The sequence below is a fragment of the Acomys russatus genome, chromosome 6, assembly GCF_903995435.1.
Source record: "Acomys russatus chromosome 6, mAcoRus1.1, whole genome shotgun sequence".
Lineage (NCBI taxonomy): Eukaryota > Metazoa > Chordata > Mammalia > Rodentia > Muridae > Acomys > Acomys russatus.
In genome coordinates, this window is record NC_067142.1 from 22858095 (window position 1) to 22876955 (window position 18861).

The following is an 18861-nucleotide window of genomic DNA, read 5'->3' on the forward strand; positions in this document are numbered from 1 at the left end:
TTTTTTTTTAACTAATTGGTCATAGTGGCATGTGCTTGTCATTCCATAGGCAAACAGATCCCTGGGGCTTATCATCAGATAGCCTCGCCTATTTGGTAAGTTGTGAGATTCTTCTCAAATACTGACATAGATAGTATTTCCACACATGCATATTGTGTATACACACACACACACACACACACACACACACTGTATACACACACACACGAGAGAGAGAGTAAAAGTGAGAATATAAGAATAATACTCTATTTTACATAAGATTATGATCATATTTCAAAGGAGGCTAAAGAAAAATAAAATAATTTTTCACCTTATTGAATTACTTTGACCATGGATAGATTCTATAAATGTGCAAAAATAAAAAATCCACTAACGGTTTATGAGCACAACTATTGCACTCCAGACTGAAGAGAGCCTGAAAGCACATGAGTAGCTTTCCTTCTGATATTTTTATCTACACTTGGGCAAGAGAGCACGATGTTTGCAAACATTTACTGGCCTCATTCAGCAACCACTTCAAACAAATGAACCTGTCCTAAGTGAGTTGGAAGGCTTCCAGACACACCTGAGCCTCTTAGATGAAAATGGCAGCAGGCCACTACGTTGCCAGGTCCCATCACGAACAGCATTCTGTGTATGTACAAGCAGTGGAGTACTGAACACAGCCAAAAGTAGAAAGATCATGCAAGGCCAGCAGCGCCCTGTGGAGAAGTCAGCAATACGGTGTGTACTCCGTTTTTGATTATGAACATTGGTGCTTTGTTTTGGACAGCCACTTTGAATTATATATGAAACCTAAAGAAACACATTACATATGCCTGTGATTTATTTGGTGCTATGGGGTGGATGGGTAGTTTGTGGTCAACGTCACTGGATCTCGAATTGACTAGGAGGCAATTATCTGAACATTTCCTGTTTGTTTTCATCAGACTATTGAAAGTGGCAGTATCTACTCTAAATATGGCACCCTCCTCCCTGTGGTCGTCCAAACAAAAGGCCCCTGGGCGGAGGAAAGCATCTGCTTTCGCCTGCATGCCTTCTTTCTTGCTGGTAACTTCATCCATCCTATTAATGTTCCATCTTTTTGCTGATATTACAATTAGCTTCTTTAGGACCTAAAATTATAATGAAGTTGGCTCTCCAGTAATTGTCTAGCTCTTCAGGACCTGACAAGGTCCTAGCAAATGCAGGATTCTTTACCTTTCCAGTGTGAGATAGTCATTGTTGGACTTGCCACTGAGTCATGCAAGTCAATCTCATGAATCCACTTTTAATATGTGCTTATTGTATCAAGTCTGTTCCTATAGAGACCCAGAGTAATACACATAAGATACTTTGAATGTTTAGAAATGGATACTTGGGGTGGAGGTTGAAAATAGAAGTGTTTGTGAATTAAGATTGCTTGTCTGTGAATCTAACATCAAAGAGCAGAATAACTTTAATGATAAAAAATGGACCATTTAAAGAAAGCATAATAAATGTGTTTGAGTGAATGCTATAGATCTATTTAAATCACAATTCTGAATGTGTTAAATGCAAACTACCAAAAATCCCATTAGACAATATCAGAAAAATATGCACTATCCTTTAAGTATTGCAAACCTAAATTACATTGATTAAAATATTTTTTAAAAGTCCTTATTTTAATGCAAAAAGGAACTGGAAATATATGCATCAATTGATGTAAAGCCTAATAAAAGTAAGGACAGAAATGCAACACATTAATTTATTCCCTAATTAATTTATTCGGGTCCTATTTTTTTTAAATGTTGTCTTGACTAAATGCCAGCAGTTTTATACAATTAATTAAACAGTTTTATAGGTATTATCAAATTGAAACAAAAAGTTTTAAACCATGTCCCCAAATTGTGTGTGTGTGTGTGTGTGTGTGTGTGTGTGTATGCGTATGTGCATGCATGTGTGTGAGGCTATACCTGTGTGTTTACATGTGTATGAGTTCTGTGTATATTTGTGAATGATAAACTGTGTTCACCTAAATATCAATTAATGACTCCCTAACAAGCATATTAACCTCAGTCAACTGATAGGATTCCCACAAATAATACCACAGTCTTGTTTTTTTTTTTTCCTCAGGGAGACAAATTATAAATGCCCTAAACCACAACCAGAATTGAGCAAAATGCTTTCTACGCTGATGAAAAATTTTCACACTGTCTGTGAACGATGAACAAAGTCAACACACCTGCTCTGTGACGTTGCTCTGTACCCTGCAGGAATAATGAGTGTGACTGCACACCAGGCTATTTCAGCAGCAGATGAAATTCCTTTCAAGGCATCAAGAAAAATTCCTGGCCACTGCTTCCTTAGCAGCTACTGGCAGCAGATAGTTGCCAGAAGAGAAGCAGTGACCACTAGTGCCTTTCCCACACTCCAGCAGCTGCTCCGCACACACTTACTGTATGCCGTGTTTATAATACAGTAACAACTGTAACTACAGAAAATGAATTTGGGTGAGGGATGTATTAAGGGGGACACAGAGAGAATGGGGGAACATGGGAAATCTCATATCCCATTGTCTACATACATGAAAAATAAAGGGAATTTTCCAAAAAACCTTTGAGGAGAAATTCCTTCTTGGAGGACACCATCTGCCCATCGCAGGGCTGGATATATTTTCCTTTCTTAATGTGTTAAATAAACTGACATCATTGGGAATTGTGTATACCACAATGTATTGTATATATTTATCTAGCCTTCACTCTTATTTTTATTTTTATTTTATTTGTTTATTTTCTTTAAATTTTATTTTATTAATTTATTCATATTACATCTCAATGGTTATCCCCTCCCTTGTATTTCATTTTATTTTTGAATCTTCTCTTTTCTATGAGCGTATGTACAAATGTGCATGTCTGTCTACCTTTGTGTGTAGTCCAGAGGCTGACATCCGTGTCTTCCAAAACTCAGCTTTGCTTTTGGTACAGGGTCTCTTTCTGAACACAGACCTCCTAAACTGGCAGGCTGAGTGGCCTGAAAGCTTTGGAGATCCTTCAAACATTACAGATGTGCTTGACCATGCCTGGCATTTAGGCCGGTACCAAGAATCCAAACCCAGGTCCTCTTGCCTGTATGACAGATGCTTTATCAGTGGGACTGTCTTGAGTGTTAAAAGGGTAACTAACTATAAGAGTATTGGGTTTTCAAAATTCAATAGAGAGCAGAGAAATAGCTCAGTGGTTAGGACACGCTGTTTTTCTAAAGGGCCTCACTTTAAGTCCCGAGCACTCATATCAGGGGGTGCACAACCAGCTGTAATTTCTGCTCCAGGGGATCTAACATTCTCTTTAGGCCCCCAAGAGCACACACACACACACACACACACACACGCACACACACGCACACACACACACACACACACACACACACACGTACACCTGTGCATAGATATACACTCTCATATTCATACAACTAAATAGTAAGATGAATCTTAAGAAAATAAGATTCGATAAAATTTCTTGATTATTTATTATATTCATGAAGTGCAATTTATTAGACAAAATATTTCCCTAGTACTAATGATCACAAGGCTTACTTAGCAAAAGATAAGTAAAGTAATTCAAATAATCAAATTTTCTCATAGAAAATGGAAATATTAACTTAAAATTCTACCTGCCTGTTCCAATTAATCAATAATTTGAGCCAAAAGACTCAAAAATATATTCATATATGTTTATATACATTTATTTAGATGTATACTCAATTGCATTATTCATGAGTATATATAATTAACCAGTGTACTTTTCTATCTTAATAACATACTATGAACATTAGTCTTCCTCTCTACTGTAGAATTTACAATGTCCTATTTTCTATTTTAACCTTGATTAAAATTAAAGGCACATTTGTGAAGATTGCCTGATAATGTGAACCTCAGGTAACTTTGTAGTTTAAATCCTGACTTAAAATTTTGTTTATCCAAAGTAAAATTTCTAGATACGAATATGTATATAGATAATAGTAAATGCTCAATTTAAAATAATGTTTTATTCATATATACCAGTTATATACAATGGGTTTCACTGTGACATTTTCAGACATGTACATCATATATTTGGATCCCACAGTACTTTTTTGTCCCCTTCCTCTCCTGCTGACCTAGCCCTCTTCCCAGCCTGGCCCTTTCTGTGTTTTTCAGATACTTCAGTGAGTTTTTGTAAGGTGACATCAGCTTTAGAATACTCACAAGAGTTGAAGGATCTGAGACCTTAAACTAGTCAAGTTTGTGAGGGATTTTATGCCACATTTATATTTACATTTTGTAAGAAAAAGAGAGATACTTTTGGCTACATACTTGTAAAGCACTCAATCTTTTGATTTATTCCCAATTACTTGTCATTATAAAGCTCTCTGGGTGTGAGTGGAATGTTTACTTCTAAGGATGCTTGTTTCCTCCTGAATGCCTGAATGTTCTCTATTGAAAATTAAATCTAAGTTGACTCATTAATCTTGACATTTTAAATTAGATATTAATAAACTTTCTGATTTGAAAATAATTTAAACTTTTAAAATTCTTTTGAGATTTAGAAGGAAAAATGTTTCCTTCCTCTTGTCAAAAAAGTTCCTAAAATACAGCATGGCCTCTTCATCACTGAGAAGACATTACTTTTATTTTGTATTTTAAAATCTGCATTGCATCTTCTAGTATAGATGCATTTTCAATTTATTGTACCCTTCCATCTTATGGGGATTTACCTTGTTTTGAATATTAAAAAGTTAACATTCACTTACTCATTATTGTGTGTACACTATGTACATGTGTGGCTGGTCATTCTATTGCATGCACGTGAAAGTTCAATGACATTTTGTGGGGTCTGTCCCTTTTCTACACCTTTAAGTGGGTTTCACAGATGGAGCTGAGATCACCAGGTTTGCCAGGTGAGATTCTTTTTTTTTTTTTTTTATTAATTTATTCTTGTTACATCTCAATGTTTATCCCATCCCTTGTATCCTCCCATTCTTCCCCCCCCCCATTTTCCCATTATTCCCCTCCCCTATGACTGTTCCTGAGGGGGATTACCTCCCCCTGTATATGCTCATAGGGTATCAAGTCTCTTCTTGGCAACCTGCTGTCCTTCCTCTGAGTGCCATCAGGTCTCCCCCTCCAGGTGAGATTCTTTACCCACTTATCCATACTGCCAGCCCAGATACTCAAAACCCAAATAATGGCTTGTGAGTGCTACTTGTACAAAACAGAAAATGCGCTTTTAATGAACAAAACTTCTTTAGATTGTCACCATGCTCCTGAAATTAGCATGATTTTTAGTTACTAAGTTCAATATCCCAGTTGGGTGTGGTGACACACATCTTTAATCCCAGAACTCAAGAGGCAGAGGCAGGGGGATCTTTGAGTTTGAGGGCAGCCTGGTTTGTATACTGAGTACCGAGACAGCCACCCTGTCTCAAAATGACAGGAACAGTGTTCTGCGTCCCAGGGGTAAGGACGTAGCTCAGCTGGTAGACTACTTGTTTTTACAGGAACAGTGTTCTGCATCCCAGGGGTAAGGATGTAGCTCAGTTGGTAGACTACTTGTTTTGACAGGAACAGTGTTCTGCGTCCCAGGGGTAAGGATGTAGCTCAGCTGGTAGAATACTTGTTTACCATACTCAAAGCCTGGATTTGCATAAACTAAGATGGCGCCTTATGACTATTACCCTAGCATCTAGGGATAGATTTGGAGACTCAGAAGGTCATCATCTACTATAGAGTGAGTCCAAGATCATCTTGGGCTATATGAGACTTTATCTAAACAAATAAATATAACTGCATGCCAAGGCCCTCAATTCACAGCACACACGACTGACTAAATTTTATTGAGATTGTAATAATGAAGTTTGAATTACATGTGTTGATGGCATCATCTAACCCAAAATATGTGTAAGTTCCACGTACTTAGCTCTGTGACATTCATTATGGGCTCCGAATTACCCTGGAGTTGGGCCTTTGGGACTGGGAAGATGGCTTACTTGATAGAGCACTTGTCATATGCATGAGCTTTTGACTGTCAAGAACCCATGTAAAAAGAAGAATTGGTAGCATACTTCTGTAATTTCAGCATGCCTATGGTGAGATGAGAGGTAGAGCCAGGGGACTCTCTGGACATCTGTGGGTCAGCTGGCCTAGTGCAAGCAGAGTTGAACAACAAGACAGAAAAAAACTGAGACTAGAGGTTGTCCTCTGGCCTCCACGGGGAAGCCACTGGGAGCCACTGCTCATGAACACCTACACACACACACACACACACACACACACACACACACACACACACACACACACACAAACCAACATACACAAAGAAAAATAGAGGCAAATAACACTGAGCCTTCAATGACAATGAAACTAAACTAAGGAAATATCCAAGGACCTACCTGGACCAGGAACATCGCTATGTGATGGAATTCTCCTCTGCCACCTTGTTTGACAGGAACGGTCATGAAGAACTTGCTCCCATCTCTGGAAAACACCGGCTCCTCATTCTATAATGGAGAGAGGCGTGCAAGAGTCTCAGGACTGTCATGAGGGCAGCTGTGTACTCAGCAGCAAGTATAAGTTGGTGCTTGATTTTGACTTAGTTTGTGAAATAGGAAAACTTTTTTTAAAAAACAAAGCATGGCATTCAGAATTTTAAAAAGAGAATTTAATATCACATTATATGTATTACATCAAAAGTGGACAGAATGGTGAAGTTTCATGCATGTGGGATAAAAATGGTTAAAAATTAGACTGAAGACCTGTGTCACAAAACACAGACAAGAACTTTTATATCTTGGCCTGAGTTTACACTGTGTAGTTTATCTTTCAGATATAAGAAAAAGGTGAATAAATTATAAAGACCAGCTCATCAAAATTTTTTTAAATCATAAAAGTCATTAAGAAACATTTTTATAAAATCTTTTACCAAGAAACTTTACCATCAGGAAATTCATTTTTGATAGTGCACACAACATTTGCTGGAAATATGAAAAGTAAAGTACCACGCGATTGGAATTTACTGTAAATTTTTTGTAATTACCTTTCTTCTAGATGTGTACCTTAGGTGAATTTTTAACTCAACCACAGTGACATACGTAAATATGACTACTAAGTTTCTGAAAATTAAGTTATATTACTCATATGTACATTCATTCACACAGATACAAACAGTTGTGTGTGTCTGTGTGCTTAGAATGAGTATATAGACATATGTGTATTTCACAGAGACATGTATGTACACATGCATACACACACACACATACACACACACACAGAGTACATTTAAGAAAGCTGATATCTAATATAGCACCACATTCCTTTCTACCTAATTAAAGAATGGTTCTAAGTGTGGTGTGATTTTCTTTGTTAGAGTTATAAATGTTATATTTTTATTGTTTTTAATTATACGTATGTGCATATATGGTAGTGTCTGTGGAGACCAAAGGATTGGGATCCACTTGACCTGGCGGTACAGGTGATTGTGAGACACCCACATGGGCACAGAGAACCGAACTCAGGTCCTCCACAAGAGAAATGTGTGCTCTAACCACCACATACTTTGAAATTTCCTCTTGGTCGTGCAAATGGCCTCACCTTGCTATTGTGAATTTCTCCTGTCTTCTTTCACTCTTCCAGAAGCCTCACCTTGCTCCTGTTTCACCAGGGCCTTCATAATTTTCTTATCTCTGTCTAGATCTCCCCTATGTCTGCATATTTCAGCTCTCTTGACACCTTAGTCATAATTATCCCAGGAAAGCCCAGTTATCTGATGCTCCTGACAGGTTCTGTCTGCTCGTACTTTTTGTCTATTTCCTACATCACTTTACACCACTTGGTACATGGAGTTACTATGTGTGCATCTGTTTATCAGTGTGTGACTCGTAGGCACGCAGCATTCCTCTATAACATGTGTAACTTGAGACAATGAGATCACCGTCTTCACTGACACATTCCCAGCATCTGGGAAGGACATTCTTCACAGCAATGCCAAGGTAATTTTCATTGTTCACTTGGTGATATTGATGAACATATGTGATAATGTATGTAACAAGTTGAAAACTCAAAGGTAACATATAAATAAAAGTTGAGCAAAACTGTATAACTTAACACATAATAAAAATATAAAACACATGGCTGAGCATGTCATCCTCTCTCATTCTCTGCATTCATACATGGAACACCCTTCATGACACTGGTTCTGAGAAGCAGAGCTCTGGACTGAAGGCTTGACTCTGTAAACTCCCAGGCATGTTATATGCTTGCCAGCCCACCTTACGACCTCTTGGACATTAGGCCAACCATGTCCATTTCTTACATTTCTTGAACTCCTGAAAGTGAGTATATGCTGCTGTTAAAGCCCTAGTTATCTTAGAAAGGTACTTCCATGCATTACCATGCTCAGCTCTTCCATTTCTGGAAGTTCTAAGCATTCAAACTATTCCCATAGTCCTGCTGAAGAAGACAGAGTAACTTTGATAGACAATCAAATGCACTTTGCTACTGAATAATTGATAACTGGGTAATTTATTGTTAAAAGATGGTTTCTATTCAACATTTAGAAATTTGGATTTAATATGTCCACGTCTGTCAAACTATTAGGCAATTTCACGATTCTAAAATTGATAGAACAATGCATGTGAAGGAGACCAATTTAGAAGACATCACAATATCCATCATGCTCTCAATTTCTATTGGTTTTCTTTTTAATGTCTAACTTAATTGAATGAGAACATATTATTGGTTATAATTTTAAATTTCCATTCCCATTTCATTTTGCATAATAACAAGGTAAACTTGTATTAATAAGTATATGCATATACAGCGCACAATAAAATATTTCTCTCTGTCCCTATGAACATTTGTCTGTATATCTAGCTGTGATCCCAGCAATCATCTTTCTACTTTCTCTTTTCCAGGCAAGAAATATGGATGGCAATGTTCTTGTGTGGCATCCTGCAGTAGGCATCTATTTCAATGGGGAGAACAGAGAAAATCCTTGTTGCTGATTTATCTTGATAGAGACATAGTAGATCTTAGCACACAAAAACTACATACGACATTAAAATAATTTTATTGGGAGATGTTATATGGTTAGATTTCAGGGGAAGTGACATTAATAGGTAATTTATGATGAAGTTTGAAAACTGGACAGGCCTCATACAAGAGAAACTTGAAAGAATTTTGTTCCCCAAGAAGGGGGCATGTGAATACTCTCTCTACTGGAGAGTAGTGATAATGAAAGGAAAAAAAATAAATTTTTGGACAGTATGTCATAGAATTGTGATGATTTTCAATTCTAACTGCTGCAGGCCATCCAAGGGTGTTGGTTATGATTTACAGGCTAGAAGAAACACACACATTTGTTTTCCTTGTGGGAATGGAAAGAGAGGGGGAGGAGCATATGGCTGGCATCCATGAGTATACTTCAGAACAGTCACTCAGCCAACCTATAGGTGAAGAGACTTGCAGGAGATTGAAAAGTTGAGAGTTTGCCAATTTAAGAGGGACTGTGGTAGCCACAATCAGAGCCTCAACAGCATCTGTGAAATTAGAGAAGCCAGCTGACTGGAAAGTAAACTTTTAAATTGTAATGATGAACTGGAGAGAGAGGCGAAGGTGGCAAACAGTTACAGGAAGACCTGCTCAATAGCTAGATTGGCAAATACTACTAAAAAAAAAGGGATAGATAGAAGTGCAGTGAGTGGTTGCTTTAATACATTGGACGATGTGAAACCTGAAAATTGTGCTTCTGACCTCATTGAAGCTGAAATTTGGAAGATTCAATATATTGGGAAAATGAAAACCAAGGATGTATATATGGCACTTGAAGAAGATGAAATATGATAGATATTGATTTAAATTCAGAATTTTAGACATATCAAGATAGGAAAGATGTTCTCTTCAAGGTTGCCAAAAACAAATAGCTAAAACACTATGAATGTAATATTTACATAATTGTTATATATTGTCAATATATAATTGTCATATATATAAATACATTTGATTGTTCTACGGTTCTTGCTGTAGGTAGGTTATTGTATATATGTGTAATAATATAAATGCATATGTAAAAATATAAAAAGTAAAACAATATGCAATACTGTGAAAAATAAATCAAATCCAAGCCATCCCAGCCACCTGATGCTTCACTTTGTGAAGACCAATGATGGAGTTACTGATGAAAAGAAATAAGTCATACTGGGCTAACTAATTGTGTCTCCTTATGAATTTCTAGAGTAAGGCTGTAGAATATGATTTACAATATATTAAATATGTCTGCATATAATTATTTTATGATTTCCTAAGGGACTTTGAAGCCCAGGCTAGATGGCCAACTTTCACTGTGCTATGTAATCCAGATTGGCTTTCACCTAGAGGGCCCTCCTCAGCGTCTGAAATACATGGGGTACCATAACTGGCACCTCAAATAATGCAAAAAATTACTTTGATAAAACAACCAAAGGCTTAAAGTCTTATTACTGAACTAATTTGTTTTGTTTTGTTTTGTTTTCCATTTTCCTATGTGCATGTATGTGTGTATTTTTCTTATATGTGTATGTGTTTGTATTATACATATATGTGTATATATACATATACATACATACGTATGTAAATACACACACACATACATACACACATACATACATACATACATACATTCACATTTAAGGAATATGTGCTATGGGTGAATTCTGCTCCATTAATGTTCATGTGAAGGACTGTGGTTGACTTTGGGAATCATTCTCAGTTACTCTTGAACACTTGTCATTGTGGAAATCTCTCAATCAAATCCAGAGCACATATCTACAGCTAGTCTCAATAGTGAGCATACTCCAGGGAGACTTATCTCTGCTTTCCTTACAAATAGGCCACCATACCCTTCGGGCACTGACATGGATTCTGGGAATTGATAATGGTCTTCATGCTTGCAATAGGAACTGCTCTAATCCATAAGTTATCTTTCCAGACCCTTAAAACAACATTTTAGAGAAGGTTATATAACTAACAGGTGAGGAAAATATTCATAGTGGCCCACAAGTGATACAGGCCACCTATACTATACCTGTTTAGAGAGCCAGGTGTCAGACGTCATCTCATATTTCTGAAACAGAACAATTAACTCATGAAGCTTCTAAAACCAACATGAACATTCACCCACATAACCCTATACTCTTCGCTTCTGACCTTTAATCTCTCTTCAACTAGAGAAATCCCTTCAGAGATCCATCCCATTGGCAACATTGATTTGAAATGGATGAAAAGTAGAGATGCAGCAATTGGTGAGGGCAACTTTCAAGAGCACATCACTAAGGTAGCAGAGGTGCTAGGTCACTCTATAGTTCTGTTTTATTGTGTCCTTCAGAATTCAGTGAGCAGTCAGACCCTGTTTTATTGCATCCTTCAGAATTTAGTGAGTGCATCAGACCCTGTTTTTCTCACTTGTAGACCTCATCTGGGAACAAAATTAGGTCTCCAGCAGAGCTGGGTAAACAGCCAGCAATAAAATTCAAAAATTGAAATTCTTTTATTTAATTCACTCTTAGTCATAACCATTTTACCTCATTAGTAGTCATTCACTGTTAAAGGAAAAATATCAAACCTATGACATGTCAGATTTGATTTTCCTCTGAAACATTTTGCAAATGGTCACAGCCAAGATCATTGTAAAAGCCAAATGTGTCCAATTAATCTCAAGTTAAGTAGATAAGATGTTTTAGAAATATTGTTTTGTCATGACATGAGACTCCTGTTTGTTGAAAAATACAAATATATATTTAAAAAGGACATTAAATTAAAAAAAAAACTAAGTGTACCATACATAGTCTTTCTTTACATGAGGAAAGGCTTACATCTAATTGTTCATACTATTTTTATATTTTTACATAATTTGTTAATTCTAAATATATATTACTATATACTTTACATTTAACCTCTTTCCCTTAAAAGATTTATCATTAATCATGTGTATATATGTTTTATCTTCATGTGGGTATGTTGCCCTCAGAGTCCAGAAAAAAGCATCAGGTCCTTGGAGCTGGCCTTACATGGTTGTGAGTCTCCTACCATGGGTGCTGGGAACCGAACTCTAGTCCTCTGAAAGAGTAATGAGCACTTGTAACTACTGAAACAGAATTCTGTCTCCAGTCACTTTTGTTTTTCAAGCATTTTCCCCCAAGTGGTTCACTACATATGGCTCGATGCACACATCAGAAAACTTCTAAAGAAATTATTCCTTTAATGCTCCATGTTCATGGGAGCAATAGCCATTCTTCCTACCCAAGATACAAAATATTAATGACAACAGCTTATCAGTGTCCTTCCTGGTTTCTTAAGACTCGGAGCAAAATTCTTATGTGCTGTCATTTTTCATGTAAATGTACAGAAAATGAAACTTTTAAACTCAGACCCAGAATAAAATTACCAGTCGCAATAATGTTTTAAATAAACATACTAACAGATGTAAGGATGTGTAGCCCTTTAAATTTTCCCCATGTTCATGCTATGAAAATATTTAGATTTTCCTTGCATAGACGAGGTCACAGGATTCTCTGGTTAAGCCAGTTTTGCCTCCCACTTGCAAGGCAAGCGCTGCTGCTGGCCTCCCACACTTCTATCAAGGACAAGCTTAAAATGCTTCCACTGTCAATTGAGTAACAACCTATCTAGAACAATTTATCAAGCACACTAGGAAGTCTAGTCAATCTACAATAATAGGAGATGGAGCACAATGGCTCAGCGGATGTTACCAATGAGACAAACGTAGCAAGTAAAGCATGACTCACATCCAATAAGTGATGGTAGCTTCAAGTGCTTAGTTCCCCACTTAAGCTATTTATTCTATGACAATCTGTGGCCTGTTTAGTTTCCCTTTTGAAAAACTAAGATGTGTGCTTCTAGAATGTGCACATGAAGAGAAATCACTAGCCTAGGTATCCTTAACTTCAGGGGTTTTGACAATTTTATTTATTTATGTGTCTTTGAGATATGGAACACCAGGTCTTCCCATTTCTACCGGCTCCTGTAGAGGCTCCAAAAAGGCCTTCTTTCCAGCCATTCCCTACAGAGTAGTTTGGTTGGTTGTAGGAAGCCAGAGAATTAAACCATGCATCATTTGATGGTGTCAGGCTTTTTCCATGCCACACTTTTGAGATTTATTCCTCTCTTGTTGATGTCGCTGCTTTTGCTGTTGTTCTTGTTTTGTTTTAATTGCACCAGCATTCTATCTCTATTCTTAGACAACTCTGTTTATGAAGTGGGGTGTGTGTGTATGTGTGTGTGTGTGTGTGTGTGTGTGTGTGTGTGTGTGTGTATAGCAAGCACTTCACACACAGAGCCACTTCCCCAACCCATGTGACTGCTTCTTTTCAAATCACTGGCTGGAATTCCAGGAAATAGGTAAATGCCACTCATGTTTTAATCAATCCTCTGTGAAAGGACTGAATCATATGGCATCTTTTAGCTACAGTAAATAAAAGTTTGCTGATGTTTTATTTTGCCTGCCAATCCTGCTATATCGTATCATTTTTATTTTTGTACAAATAGTAATGGAACAATCAAGTAGGTGTACATATAAGTGTACTGTTTTAAATATTTTATTATATATGCCTTGTTTGCATTTTTGTTTTATTTCAGTTGATCTTCAAAATATGTTTCAAAAGAATTGAACCATTTTCAGTTTTGCCTGGAAAGAAAACAAATTTTAATGTTTTGTCCCCTCATCCACAAATTGTTTGGCATTGAGTGGCTGTTTTAGTTTAGTCAGTTTCCTGTTATGCATTATTATCTCATTAAGATTTCAATCTGCATTTCTCTAATACCTAATAGGTCAAACACATTTTGTAAATTTATTATTTTTCTCATAAGTATCTAGTCATATATTTTGTTGTATCAGTTGTTTGTTTTTTGTACGGGTACATTGTGTTTACTGTGGTAGCTACTTGTGTGTGATGCATTTCAGAAAACAGTTTTATCATCTACGGTTTTGTTAGCCATTTCCATAACAGTTCCAGATCAATTTCTGATTTTAATGAAGTTCACTTTTTTCCATTATTGGTGATTAATAGGGTTATTCAGTATAATAGAATTAATTGTACTATTTTTCCTGCTTCTATGATCAAATGCCTGAAAAAAAGAGATTTATCTTAATAAACAGTTCATCACAGATTATAGTGAGAGATATAGTCCATTGTGGCTGGCAAGGCATGGGACAGGACCAAGGCCCATTATGGTCATACTTTACCCACAAGCAGCAGGCTGAGAATAAACAGAAGTGGAGCAGGACTATCAACCTTCTACCTACTAAAGATTTCACACACTTTCTAAATAGCATCACCAACTAGAAACAAAGTTCATTCACATGAGCCTATGGGAAATATTTCATATTTAAACCAAAACTTAAGTTACAGTCCATTCTTCCTTCCAGAAAACTTTATTATGTCACTTTGGATTTAGTGAAATTGACATGAGAACATCATTATAAAATAGTTACCAAATAGTTTCTTTCCCTATGGTTGAAAATTGTTTCACTTCCCTTATGAAGTAGATGTCAGCAGATGTGATAAATGATGGTCCGTGTTCTGCAATTACTGATAGTTTCCCTGTCTTTACCACTACTAAGAGTCCATAGATTTCTAGTTATTTTTGCAGTCAGGTTGTGCAATGAATCTAAATTTCTTCTTTTTAAGGACTGTTTTTAATTATTTATATCTATTGATTTCCCAATAAATTTATTTTTTATGAGGTGTAAGTTGAGTGTGCTGTATGTGCACAGTATGTTTGTGGGTGTCAAAAGACAATGTTCCTGAGTACCTTTTCTCCTTCCATCACACAAAAGACAATGTTCCTGAGTACCTTTTCTCCTTCCATCATACAAAAGACAATGTTCCTGAGTACCTTTTCTCCTTCCATCATACAAAAGACAATGTTCCTGAATACCTTTTCTCCTTCCATCATACAAAAGACAATGTTCCTGAGTACCTTTTCTCCTTCCATCATACAAAAGACAATGTTCCTGAGTACCTTTTCTCCTTCCATCATACAAAAGACAATGTTCCTGAATACCTTTTCTCCTTCCATCATACAAAAGACAATGTTCCTGAGTACCTTTTCTCCTTCCATCATATACATCCTGACAATGAATTCAGTCTTCAAGTTTGGCAGCATAAGTCCTTCCTTACCATCTAAGACACTTTGCTGGACCCCATTATAAATTTTTAAATAAACTTTCATTTTATTGAAAGCAAATCTGAGTAAAACTCGGTATGAGGGCACACACCTGTCACCCAGAACTCAATCAGTAAAGGCAAGGGATCACAAGAAATTAGGAAAGAATACATAAAAATCCTTTCTAAAAAGGGGCAGAGGGGATGGTCTGAAGGAACATTAATGTGGAATACGTTGAAATTGGAATAGAACAGATTCTTTAACAATATTAATTCTTCCCATTCATGAATGTTAACTTAGCATTTTAAAAATGACTTTTAAAATACTGTAGCACTAAATATTAGGATAGTTAAATTTATTCTGGCATAGAGATCCAAGATGGTGGTGCCAGTCATACACAGTATGTGATCAGCAGGACAGCCAAGATTGTGCCCAGACCTAAAGAACAAACTGAGAGCTACAAACACCATTGCTGCTTATTCTCAGGTGATAGGGATCCACACTGTGTGGAGCATGGGTGAGCCTGATGCTGGGCCACTCATCCAGTCCATGGAGAAGTCCCTGAAGACAACCCATATTTGCTGCCATCCTGGAAGACACCCATGCAGCTTTGGGCTCGGATCTCTCTCTGCCCACATACTGATTACTTACCTGGCCCATCTGGAACACAGAGCAGATAGGCAGAGTCCTTCATGTTGAGAAGGTCTGTTGGGCACTCAAGCAGCTTTGGGCTCAGACTGTTCTCTACCCACCCACAGCTTACTTGCCTGGCCCATCTAGGACACAGAGCAGACAGGCAGAGTTGAGTGTGGCTTAATCCATAATCCATATTAGCGACCATCTCAAGAACGACTGTGGGGCACCTGCGCATCTTGGGCTTATATGGCTCTCTGTCTGCCAGTGACTAACTGGCCTGACTCTTATGGGAAAAAGAACAGATAAGCAGAGCTGAGACTGGGGTGGGCCACAACTCATATTGGCTGCCATCTTGAGAAGGTCTGTGGGGGCATCAGAGCAGCTTTGGACTCCTATATCTCTAGGCCCCCAGTTGCTTACTGTCCCGGCCCATCTGAGACACAGATAGACAGACCTTTGCCATCTTTAGAAAGTCTGTTTGGCATCTGAACAGATTGGGGCTTGGAATTCTCTTAGCCTACTCCTCTCCTGCCTGTCCCAACTGGGATACAAACAGGGAACCCAACTGAGCTGAACTGAATGCAGGTGCCAACACCTATTGTCCACCATACTGAGGAGGCCTCTGGAGACCCCTAGCAAACAACCTCTGGCTTAGAGTGCTCATTGCTTTCTTCCAACTTGTGTGGCCCAAGTAGGACACAGACATCAAGCCTATTGAAGAACCTCTAGGCCTTCTAACATTAGAGACAACCAGGTGGCTAAAGGATAGCACAAGAAGACAAGCAACAAAACTCAGTCATATGATACCACCACAAACCAGCAAGCCCTGGAGATATGAACACCCATGAATTGCAAGAAGATTTTAAATGTGAGGTGATGAAAATTCAGGAAGCGTTGAAGGAGGAACATAAATCACTCAAAGAAATATAGAAAAATACATTCAAATAGATGAAGGAGTTGAATAAATCCTATAAAGAATTGGAATATACCCAGAAGATGCTCCAGCACACAACAAGAAAATTTGCTCAACCATGTTCATAGCAGCCTTATTCATAATAGCCAGATCATGGAAACAGCCTAAGTGTCCCTCAGTAGAAGAATGGATAAAGAAACTGTGGTACATATACACTATGGAATACTACTCAGATATTAAAAACAAGGAATTCCCGAAATTTGTGGATAAATGGATTGAGCTAGAAATGATCATAATGAGTGAGTTAACCCAGAAGCAGAAAGATTCAAATGGTATATACTTACTTATATCTGCATACTAGCCCAAGGGGCATGTCCCAAGAAATCCTTCACTTACCAGGAAACTGTGACAGAGGGGAGGACATCCTATTGGGACTCTAGATGAGAGAAGCATGGGAGAATAGCAAAATAGAAGGATCCAGAGGGTCCTAGAAACCTCCAAGTAGAACATTATGATAGGCAGATTTGGGCCCAGGGGTCCCGCTCAAACTAAGGCACCAGCCAAGGACAATACAGCCGGTAAACTTTAAACCCCTACCCAGATCTAGCCAATGGTCAGAACAGTCTCCACACTTGAGTGGGGAGTGGGATATGACTTTCACACGTACTCTGGTGCCTCACATTTGACCATGTCCCCTGGAGGGGGAGACCTGGTGGCACTCAGTGGAAGGACAGCAAGTTACCGAGAAGAGACTTGATACCCTATGAGCATATACAGGGGGAGGTAATCCCCCTCAGGAACAGTCATAGGGGAGGGGAATAATGGGAAAATGGGAGGGAGGGAAGAATGGGAGGACACAAGGGATGGGATAACCATTGAGATGTAACAAGAATAAATTAATAAAAAAAAGTAGAAGAAAAAAAAAGAATTACAGGAAAATTCAAACAAATAGGAGAAAGAAATAAAAAAAACTATTCAAGACTGAAAGAGAAAATTAGAAGAAACAAAGAAAACACAATCTGAGGCAATATTAGCGTTAGAAAACATAAGGAAGAGAACAGGAACCAAAGAAACAAGCAACAAAACACAATAAAAGAGATGGATGAGAGAATCTCAAGTGTGGAAGATGTGACTAAAGTCAAAGAAAATGTTAAAACTAACAAGTTCCTGACTCAAAACACCCAAGAAATCTACGACACTATAAAAAGACCAAACTTAAGAATAATAAGAATAAAAGAAAGAAAAGACTTCAAGCTCTAAGGCTTAGAAAACATTTTCAACAAAATCATAAAAGAAAACTTCCTCATCCTAAAGAATGAAATGCCAACAAACATACAAGAAGCCTACAGAACTCCAAATAGATTGGACCAGAAAAGAAAATCCTCTCACCACATGATGATCAAAATATTAAAACGTACAGAACAAGAAAAGAATATTAAAAGCTATAAGTGAAAGAGGCAAATTATATAAAGACAAATCTATCAGAATTACATCTTACTTCTTAACAGAGACTATGAAAGTAAGAAGGGTCTGGATAGATGTCATGCAAACACTCAGAGACCACAAATATCAACTCACACTATTACATCCAGCAAAACTTTCAATCACCATAGATGAAGAAAACCAGATATTCCATGACAAAAGCAAGTTTAAACAGTACCTAGCCATAAATCTTTGCCTACAGAAGATATAGAAGTAATATACAACCCACAAAGTCTAACTATGCCCAGGAAAACACAGAAAATTAATAACCTCACACCCACAAGCCAAAAAGAAAGGAAAAAAAACATACACACTCTACCAACAACAACATAAAAACAAACAAACCAAGACCTAATAACCACTGGTCATTAATATATCTCAACATCAATGGCCTCCACTCCCCAGTAAAAGACACAGGCTGACAGAATGGATGCAAAAACAAGACTCATCATTCTGCTGCATACAAGAAACACACTCAGCAATAAAGATAGATAATATCTGAAAGTAAAGGCTTGGGAAATGCTATTCCAAGCAAACAAACACAAGAAGCAAGCTGGAGTAGACACTCTAGTAGCTACTAAAATAGACTTTCAGCCAAAACTAGTAAAAAGACATGGGGAAGGACACTTCATACTCGTCAAAGGAAAAATACCCAAAGATGATGTCTCAAATTTGG

At 37.5% G+C, this 18861-nt stretch overlaps 1 protein-coding gene across 1 annotated transcript in view; it reads right to left on the reverse strand.

The window, feature by feature from the left end:
* Nucleotides 1-18861, reverse strand: part of Dpp10 (dipeptidyl peptidase like 10) — a 772006-nt gene that overhangs the window by 57480 nt on the left and 695665 nt on the right. The window contains exons 12-13 of the mRNA XM_051147278.1: nucleotides 11055-11093; nucleotides 6388-6495 (exon numbers count right to left, since the gene is read on the reverse strand). Coding sequence (XP_051003235.1) covers nucleotides 6388-6495; nucleotides 11055-11093 — 147 coding nt within the window. The remainder of the gene's footprint in view (nucleotides 1-6387; nucleotides 6496-11054; nucleotides 11094-18861) is intronic.